The sequence below is a fragment of the Danio aesculapii genome, chromosome 21 (assembly GCF_903798145.1).
Source record: "Danio aesculapii chromosome 21, fDanAes4.1, whole genome shotgun sequence".
Classification (NCBI taxonomy): domain Eukaryota; kingdom Metazoa; phylum Chordata; class Actinopteri; order Cypriniformes; family Danionidae; genus Danio; species Danio aesculapii.
The window spans coordinates 45,589,415-45,600,056 of record NC_079455.1 but is presented as its reverse complement, the minus strand read 5'-3'; the positions used below and the strand labels follow the sequence as shown (position 1 = coordinate 45,600,056).

General features: G+C 36.4%; 1 protein-coding gene across 1 annotated transcript in view; it reads right to left on the bottom strand.

Moving 5' to 3' along the window:
• The window catches only part of scarb2b (scavenger receptor class B, member 2b), a 74,172-nt gene extending 73,379 nt beyond the window's left edge, over positions 1 to 793 (bottom strand). Inside the window, exon 1 of the mRNA XM_056447030.1 lies at positions 527 to 793. Within this exon, the coding sequence (XP_056303005.1) occupies positions 527 to 649 (123 nt within the window). The 5' untranslated portion in view covers positions 650 to 793. The remainder of the gene's footprint in view (positions 1 to 526) is intronic.
• Positions 794 to 10,642: the final 9,849 nt, after the last annotated feature.

Sequence of the window (10,642 nt, the reverse complement as noted above, 5' to 3'; positions counted from 1 at the left end):
AATGTAAAAAAGTGAAATAACGCTAAATTAAATGTTAAATTAAATAAATAAGCAACATGAAACACTATATAATGTGTAAAAAACTAAAATAACACTAAATTAAATGTTAAATTAAATAAATAAGCAACATGAAACACTATATAATGTGTAAAAAACTAAAATAACACTAAATTAAATGTTAATTTAAATAAATAAGCAAGATAAAATACTTTATAATGTGTAAAAAACTAAAATAACACTAAATTAAATGTTAAATTAAATAAATAAGCAACATAAAATACTTTATAAAGTGTAAAAAACTAAAATAACACTAAATTAAATGTTAAATTAAATAAATAAGCAACATAAAACACTTTATAATGTGTAAAAACAAACTGTAAATGAAATAATCAACATAAAACACTTTATAAAATTGCTATTAATATACAGTTTAATAAAAGAGCTGAACATTTGCCTGCCAAAATAAAGTAACATTCACAATTAAAGCCCAAAGTTTGAGAAGTGCAAATAAAGAGTCATCTCTGACCTTCTTGAGCTTGTTGTGGATCAGCGTCTGGAAAAGTCCGGAGGCAAACAGAGCGATTCCCGCCAGCAGAAGCAGAGCCCCGGCGGCTCCACAACTGTACATGCAACAGGAGCTTTTCCTCATGGTGCAGGTGAGTGTGCGCGCGTGTGTGTGTGATCCTCCTAAACAAACACACAGAGGATTATTATGAAGCAGATCCTGCGAGATACACACACGCTCTGGAGAGAAGAGTAGAGCACATGCAAACGGCAGCGCAGCATATGAATGAATGAGTGCAGTGTGGTGAAAACACGTCAGAGAGGGGGAGGAGAGAGAGAGACAGAGAGAGAGAGAGAGAGTGGTGTGTGTGTGTGAGAGAGAGAGAGGGAGTTTATTTATATGTCAAAGAGATAGAGAAGAAACACTGAGAGTGACTGAGAGAGAGAAACACAGTGAAAGAGAGAAAGACTGAGTGTGAGAGTGTGTAAGAGAGAGTAATAAACTGGAACTGAATTAACAGAGAAACACAGTGAAAGAGACCGAGTGTGTCTGTGTGAGTGTGTCAGAGAGAGAGCAGAGTTATTAGAGGATATTAGCTATTATAACTTTATTGGTTATAACAACTTCAATTAACTAATAACTAATAACACAGAATCTACGCGGAATCATTGAGTCTATTTCAGTGATCCAAGACCTGTGAAGAGATGATGGCAACCACAGAGCACTTCTAGAGGTCTCCATAATCCTGGACCAGGCCGTATTCTGAGCAGATGCTGTGGTGGTCATGGAGGAGTGTGAAGCATGAGACTGATTCCTGAAAGATCCCAGTGACAGACGAGTCTCCACATTGGTCCTGTAGGCCAGATCGAGCACCCGCCGGTGCCCTACTCACAGCTGCAGTTCTCCACGATGGACATCCTGCGTTCTCCAGCCTCCAGCACCTTAGACTGCAGCTCTACACAGAAAGTTTGGCCAGAGGAGAAATGGTCGTGCCAACTCAGCCTGGTTTCTCTCCGGGTTTTTTTCCTTCACTTTGGTCAATTGGTGAAGTTTGTTCCTCGCCGCTGTCGCCACTGGTTTGCTTGGTTTAGGACATCCTGCGCATGGATGGATTTGCTCTTCAGTGTTTGAACTCTCAGTGAATATTAAACCACACTGAACTGAACTAAACTGAACTTCACCTCCGAAAACTGAACTGATACAGTCTCAATTCAGCTGCTGCCACACAATCTCCACTGTTAAAGCGCTATAGAAATAAAGATGAACTGAATCACTTGCTTTGTTCACCAAATCTAACTGAATTTGCATTGTGTACATTAAATAAAAGTTAAAAAGGTATTATTTTTTTATTTCATTTAAGCTACGATACTCCGAAAATCATTCTGCCTACATCTGCAGATCTTTTACAAAATTTAGCACAGAAATAGCAAAAAATGTCCACAGATTCTACTAATAACTTCATGAGTTAAAGTTAATGTATATAAACCTAGCTGCCTGCAATGATGAGACTAACATGGGCAGGTCACATTCCTAGCAGTAGTGTAGTGAACTAATATGTACATACTGGAGTAGAAGGCAATTTTGGACGCAGCCTACATTTCTCGGCTTGCTCTGCTGCCCCCGTGGCCCGGCCCTGGATTAGTGGAAAAAGATTGAATGAATGAATCAGCACAAGTAAACACATCATGCAGTTTATAAATCAAGATTTTTATTATTAGTAGAAAACAAAATCCAAAACTACATAGCCCTGTGTGAAAAAGTGCTTTCCCCCTGAACCATGCTATTTGATGATATAGTTATAGTTAATAATATACTATATAATAATATACTAATAACCTAATAACTAATTTATTTATTTCCATAACTTGCCATGAGTATGTTACAGCGCTGTGCAGGAATTTTGGCCCACTCATATTTGCAGAATTGCAATAAATCACTCACATTGGTTTTCTAGCATGAACCACCTTTTTAAGTTAGTGCCAAAACATCTCAATTGGATTCAGGTCAGGAATTTGACTAGGCCACTCCAAAGTCTTCCTTTTTATTCCTTCAGGCCTGCTGGTGTGCTTTGGATCATTGTCGCTTTAGCTTGAGGTCACTAACACATGTCTGGACATTCTCCTTTAAGATATTTTTAAGATATTCATAATTCCATTGGTTCCAGTTATCACAGCAAGTCTTCCAGGAAAACCAGTAAAAACAGCACCAGACCATCACACTATCTCCGCCGTATTTTACTATTGGTATGGTGCTATTTTTCTGAAATGTGGCTTTACTAATGGGACACACAAACCTTCCAGAAAGAACCACTTTTGTCTTGTCAAACTGAGATGAGCCTTTATGGTCTTTTTGCTCAGCAGCTGTTTTGGTTTGAACTCTGCCATGCAACTCATTTTTGCCCAGTCTCTTTCTTATGGGGGAGTCATGAACACAAGTGAGACCTGCAGTTCTTTGGATTTTGTTGTGGGTCTTTTGTTTTGGTAATTTTTGTCACTCCACTGTTCCATGTATTTGCCATTTGTAGATAATAGCCCCTTTCACACATACAGACCTTTCCGGAAAATTACCGGCAACTTTCCGCAAAGGTCTGTATGTGTGAACAGGCCCTTTTTGGAAATACCGGTAAATTTGTTTTGGCTATTTTCCGGAAAGAGAAGTTGTAACATCACCGGTAATTTGCCGGAAGATTGCCGGAAAGAGCGCATGCACGTTTAGAACGTGCTGACTTAAGACGTCTGATTTAGCCAATTCACGTCCGTGCGGTTTAAGGAAATAAAAGCCTTTGAATATTTTCCCAGACACATTTAACTGCTACAAGTTAGTCAGATAACGTTTATATGTTCATCTTAATGCCAACAGTGTAAATAATTATCGATAAGATGCTTATGATAAGCCGTTGTTTGTTTACCTTCAAGCTCTGCTTCCCTTCAGTAGCTTGACGAGTCATGTGTGCCCGTGAAGCAGCCGGTGAGCGCATATCATCTACATCTCGACATGCGAAATTGTTGCTCTATATGTGTTCATCGAAGTTGTTCACTATACTGATCCATCCACAGAGTTTGTAATGTAGTCAAATATTTACAAATACAGACCCAGCCGTTTAGAGGTCATTTCTGTTTGATGTCAGAATTTACCGGTATTTTGGAATGGATGTGTTAATGGTCTTTTCCGGAAAAAATCCATAACGTCCTCGCCTGTGTGAACAGCGCTTTTTTTAATTAACAGGTTAAGTCGTGCCGTAAATTTTCCAGATATTTACTGGTATCATTGTGTGAAAGGGGCTAATGTCTCTCACTATGGTTCACTCCAGTCCCAAAGTTTTAGAAATTGCTTTATAATCTTTTCCAGACTGGACAATCTCCATTATTTTCTTTCTCACTTGTTTTGAATTTCTTCGGATCTCGGCATGATGTCTAGCTTTTGAGGATATTTTGGTCTACTTCAGTTCGTCAGTCAGGTCCTATTTAAATGATTTCTTGATTGCGAATGGGTTTGGGAGTAATCAGGCCTGGGTGTGACTATAGAAAGTGAACAAAAGTAAGATAATCCAAAGTTAAATTATGTTTTAACAGGAGTTTTAAAAACCTTTTCACTTAATGCTATGTAGATTTGTATTTTGTTTTCTATACATAATAAAAACCATTTAAAATCTGTTTGATGTGTTTACTTATATTTGTTTGATGATCTGAAACATTAAAGCATGAAAAACATGCAAAGAAATAAGAAATCAGTAAGGGGCAAACACTTTTTCACACCACTGAGAGTTGCGTCACAAATGACAGAGAGTGTGTGAGAGAGAGAGAGCGAGAAAGAGAGAGAGAGAGACAAGTAGGAGGGTCTGTTTATATTGTTGGACCAAGGTGACCGACAGTTTCAGAGCTCAACCAGATTTAACTGGACCTTCTGTTGTGTGTAAATTTACAACTCATTCAGATCACATTTGTTTCACAAAAATACAATTAATACAAGAATAAAAAAACACAAAAATAAAGGTACATTTTCCTGGAATAACTGCTTTTGTTTGCAATAAAGTATACATAAATGAGATGATTATCAACATAGCACAGTGTAAAAGTATTGAAAAATATTTAATACAAATAATTGAGTCGTCTATTAAGCCAGATAATGCCAAATATTATGAATATTATTATGAGTTGTTGTTGGCAAAATAAATAATAATTTTGAGTATGTAATATGTATACAAAATAATTAAACAAATTTAAAGTATATACAATAAAACTACTAATTATTATTATTATTATTATGCTACATTTTTATCTATAATAATAATAATAATAATAATAATATAAATAATAATAGCAGCAATAATTCATTTAATTTATAATAAACTTTTCTAAAATCAATTTATGATGCAAAATGTATTAGTCATAAAAATAAAGAATAAAAAAGTCCACACAGCAAGTTTCATTTCCTGAATCTGGGGTGAATCAGTTCTTGACATATTTTGGTGACGGTTACTCAGAAATTCAGATGAAAACGTACTGGTAGAGACAATGTGTGTTTATATTCATGCACTTGGGAAATCTGCAGTATTTTCCTGTTCCTGTTTCTTTAACCAGCCTCTATAATCTGGAGCATGAGATATATCTGAAAATCCTCAAATATTTAGCCAAGTGTTCATGTAAAGAAACTATTTTTTCCACACAGAGCTGTTTAATGAAACGTCCAGCCAGACAAAACAGCTGCGGACGTCATAAACAAACGCATGTGACTCAAGGACACAACCAATGACCACAGCATTTTCATGACCTCTGTGGCATTTTCAGCTTCTTCATTACAGTTTTTAATGACTTTTTACTCTTTATTCCTTTTTTTTTTTTGCTTGTCACACTGCAGAAATCTTTTTCTCACTTAGGCCAAATCCCAATTGTACCTCTTAGCCCTTCCCTTTACCCATGCCCCTGGTTTTGTGAGTTCATGTGAAGGTGTAGGGGTGTCCCAATTCTCCTTAGCTTAAAGGCGTAGGGGTTAGGAGAAGTGCTAGTTAGCCCTTGAAGCTGAGATTTTTCAGGACCACACTCAAAACCAAGGGGTAAGACAATTCCCCAAAATGTGGCTGTACACAGATGTCAGGAGATGCAGAAATTACCATTTTTTGTCACTATTATGAAGTTTTACAATAAACAAGAATATGTTTTAATACATTCATAACTGTGTTTGTTTTAACATCATGCTTTAAAATACGGGGTGCCTCAAGCATCAGTTTTAGGCCCTTTGCTGTTTACAATATACATGCTACCCCTGGGAGACATTATTAGAAGACATGGGATCAGCTTTCACTGCTATGCAGTTGATACTCAATTATATATTTCAACTAAACCTGACGAGACGTCTAATCTGTCCAAGCTAACTGAGTGTATTAAAGATGTTAAAGACTGGATGACCAACAATTATCTTCTCTTAAACTCAGACAAAACAGAATTATTACTTATTGGGCCTAAATCCTGTACACAGCAGATCTCACATCTCGACCTACAATTAGAGGGATACAAAGTTAGCGTCAGTTCTACTATAAAAGATCTGGGTGTCATATTAGACAGTAATTTAACTTTTAAAAATCATATTTCCCATGTCACAAAAACTGCTTTCTTTCATCTGAGAAATATCGCTAAGTTACGAAGTATGCTATCCATCTCAGATGCAGAAAAGCTAGTCCATGCTTTTATGAGCTCTAGGCTGGACTACTGTAATGCTCTGTTTGCTGGCTGCCCAGCATCCTCTATTAACAAACTTCAATTAGTACAAAATGCAGCTGCCAGAGTTCTTACCAGGTCTAGAAAATTTGATCACATCACCCCAATTTTATCCTCCTTACACTGGCTGCCTGTTAAGTTTCGTATTGAATTTAAAATATTGCTTCTTACATATAAAGCTTTAAATAATCTAGCTCCTGTTTATCTAACCCATCTTCTGTCTCGCTACAATCCAACTCGCTCTTTAAGGTCTCAAAACTCAGGGCTTCTGGTAGTACCTAGAATAGCAAAGTCGAGTAAAGGAGGTCGAGCCTTCTCATTTATAGCTCCTAAACTCTGGAATAGCCTTCCTGATAACGTCCGAGGCTCAGACACACTCTCCCAATTCAAAACTAGATTAAAGAACTTAGTGCACCACTTAGCGGGCTTCCACACAGGTTATGCATCTTGTTGATATACACTGTGAACAGCAGCTACGCTAATTATTTTCTTTATTCTCCATTTCCACCTGGGGATACTCTTCCCGAGGCCCTCAGACTATGCAGAGTCATTGATTCGATCCAAGACCAACGACGAGATGATCCCAAGGTTTTTATATCCTGGACCAGGCCGAATCCTGAGCAGCTACTGTGATGGTCATGGAAGAGTGGAGAACATGAGACTGATTCCTGTGACGCTCCAGGGACAGACGAGTCTTTGCTGAGGCCAGCTTCCAGCCTCCGCCACTGAGACTGCAGCTCTGCACAAGACGTTTGGCCAGCGGAGAAATTAAAATGGTCGTGCCCAACTGAGCCTGGTTTCTCTCAAGGTTTTTTTTCTTCACTTCCACCTTTAGTGAAGTTTTTTTTCCCTCTCCGCTGTCGCCACTGGCTTGCATGGTTCGGGATCTGTAGAGCTGCGCATCGTTGGATTTGCTCTTCAGTATTTGGACTCTCAGTAGTGATTATTAAACCACACTGAACTGAGCTAAACTGAACTGAACTTAAACACTACAAACTGAACTACACTGTTCCTATTTACTGTGACCTTTTATGTGAAGCTGCTTTGACACAATCTACATTGTATAAGCGCTATACAAATAAAGGTGAATTGAATTGAATTGAATTTAAAAAAACCTGCTAAATTATAAATCTATAGTCCACAATAATAACTCCTGTATAGCAGTCCCACAACATACTTTCACATCTCTCACATCCCGTCGATCTTATATTAAGTAAGAGCTTGCGATGACATATAATGACACGTGCAGGTGCTGTAGTGCTGTCCCATTTTGTAGGGATACATTTTGAAGGCCTGCCACTTCACACTCTGTTTCAAGAGCCAAGGGGAAGAGGAAGGGATAAATAGAACTGGGATTGGGCCTTAAAGTTTCTGTCTTGTTTCTAGTTTAATTATCTAAAATCAAGAAACATTTTCTAGACAAGCAAAAAATAATGTCTTGTTTTAAGAAATAATATGCTAAAATTAATTGAGCTGGTACTTAAAACAAGTAAAATAATCTGCCAATGGGGAAAGCAAAATAATCTTGTTTTTCTTTTTGATATAAGATTATTCTGTTTACCCTATTGTCGGATTATTGAGCTTGTTTTAAGGAAAACCTCACTTCATTTTGACTAATTTTTTAAACAATACAATATTTTTTCTTGTCTAGAAAATGCTTGAATTTTCTAGCTACCTTTATTATTGTAAATATATGTAGAAAACAAAAAACAACCTTAAGACAGACAGTGTACGTCAGAATTAGAGTCCTCTGGTTACATTTTAATTATTTTATATTTTTACCCAATTTCTGTTTAACACAGAGAAGACTTTTTAAAATACATTTCTAAACACAATAGTTTTAATAACTGATTTATTTTCTCTTTGTCATGATGACAGCACATAATATTTGACTAGATATTCTTCAAGACACTAGTATTCAGCTTAAAGTGGCATTTAAAGGCTTAAATAGGTCAATTAGGGTAAAGTTAGGGTAATTAGGCAAGTCATTGTATAACAGTGGTTTGTTCTGGAGACAATCACAATATATATATATATATATATATTGGGGCTAATAATATGGTTGAAAAAAAATTCTTTACTACTTTTATTGTAGCCAAAATAAAACAAATAAGACTTTATCTAGAAGAAAGCATATTAATAATACTGTAGAAATACAGTAAAAAATTTCTGAATCTGTGAAACATAATTTGGGAAATATAAAAAATAAATGCTGTTTTAGAGTTTAATAAAAATGGTAAGAAACGTGTGATTTTATTGTGAAAAGTAAAGGGGAAGTATGTGACCTGTGCTCAGGGAAAGTATGTGTGTGTGCGGGCGTGGACGGACCGCTCACTCAGAGGTCAGTAAACACAAAGTCAATAGAGCCGCACGCCTGCGGATATTAAACGATCATAAACAGAGCCAATCCTAAACTACTAGAGGCCCTAAGAAACTCCCCTGCCTGTGCATTATTAAAAATCACAAACTAGTTTTCTCCATATATCTATACACACACACACACACGCACACACACACACACACACACATATATATATACATGTTAAATAGTTGAAGTCAGAATTATTAGATCCCCTTTGAATTTTTTTTCTTTTTTAAATATTTCCTAAATGTTTAACAGAGCAAGGAAATTTTCACAGTATGTCTGATAATATTTTTTCTTCTGGAGAAAGTCTGATTTATTTTATTTCGGCTAGAATAAAAGCAGTTTTTAATTTTTAACAAATATTTTAAGGTCAATATTATTAGCACCTTTAAGCTATATATTTTTTTCGATAGTCTACAGAACAAACCACTGTTATACAATAACTTGATTAATTACCCTAACCTGCCTAGTTACCCTAATTAACCTAGTTAAGCCTTTAAATGTCACTGTAAGCTGTAGAAGTGTCTTGAAGAATATCTAGTCTAATATTATTTACTGTCATCATGACAAAGAGAAAATAAATCAGTTATAAGAGATGAGTTATTAAAACTATTATGATTAGAAATGTGTTGAAAAAAAATCTGCTCTCTGTTAAACAGAAATTGGGGAAAAAATAAACAGGGGGGCTAATAATTCTGACTTTAACTGTGTATATGTGTATATATATGTGTGTATATATATATATATATATATATATATATATATATATATATATATATATATATATATGCACACACGCACTAGTTTTAAAAACATTAAATAATAACTTGACTTCTAGTTGATGATTTGGTATCAGAAGTGTCTTATATGAAAGGTAAAGGCCTCTAGATGAGGCTTATTTGAGCACAATATAATCTGATCATGTCTTGATGTTGACTGATTTGATTAGGACAGTAAGGTCTGACTCTGCTTAGACTAAAGTCTGCTCACTGAACCTTCAATAATGTCCAGTATAGAATATGTGCTCATGCTGCAGTGGAAACAGAATGAATATTGTGTCTGACTCCATCATGAGCTTGGAGGACTGCATCCATACATCTCTGACATGACTCAAATCACTGATTAATAAAGTCATCTGGAATGGCAAAGAAAGCCTTCTTGCAGGACTCCCAGAGTTCATCAATGCTTATCGTGCTCAATAATGTGGATGTCTGGTGACTGGGCTGGCACCTTAAACTTCTTTGCTTTCAGGAGCTTTGATGTGGAGGCTGAAGTATGAGGAGGAGCGCTATCCTGCTGAAGAATTGTCCCTCTCCTGTGGTTTGTAATGTAATGGGCAGCACAAATGTCTTGATACCTCAGGCTGTTGATGTTGATCATCCACTCTGCACACTCATTCACACACACACCTTTATATAGTACGGCCAATTTAGTTAATCAATTCCCCTATAGCGCATGTGTTTGGACTGTAGGGGAAACCGGAGCACCCGGAGGAAACCCACGCCAACACGGGGAGAACATGCAAACTCCACACAGAAACACCAACTGGGCCAGTCAGGACTCGAACCAGCAACCTTCCTATATTACCAAATGTTAATTCTCTTTTTTGCACTATGTAGTGGTAATACTATTTGTGTATAAATAAGTTCCTCTAACTGTACTAATGTACCAATATAATATTTTAATTTTATTAAATGACTAAAAAACTAGACAAAAACACAGCAACAATTAATTAAACTAGAATTAAATCACAGTAACAATTCTTACCAACAAAAACAAACCATCAAAGTGTCTTAAATAAGCATGACTCAAATATGTGTGTGATGTTTCTGTGTAAAGTCAGTCAAATCTATTTCAGTGTTTATCGATTGCCGTGTTTTAAATGTCAGTTAAGGTCAAGCGGTCGTCGTATGTCTGCTTCTTCTTTCTGGACTCTGAATCAGAGCTTGTACTGTGTTTGTGTGTACAGAGGTCGTGTGGGTGTGTGTGTGTGTGTGTGAGAGAGAGAGAGAGAGTATGAGTGAGTGTGTGTGTGTGTATGAGTGTGCATGTTCAAGT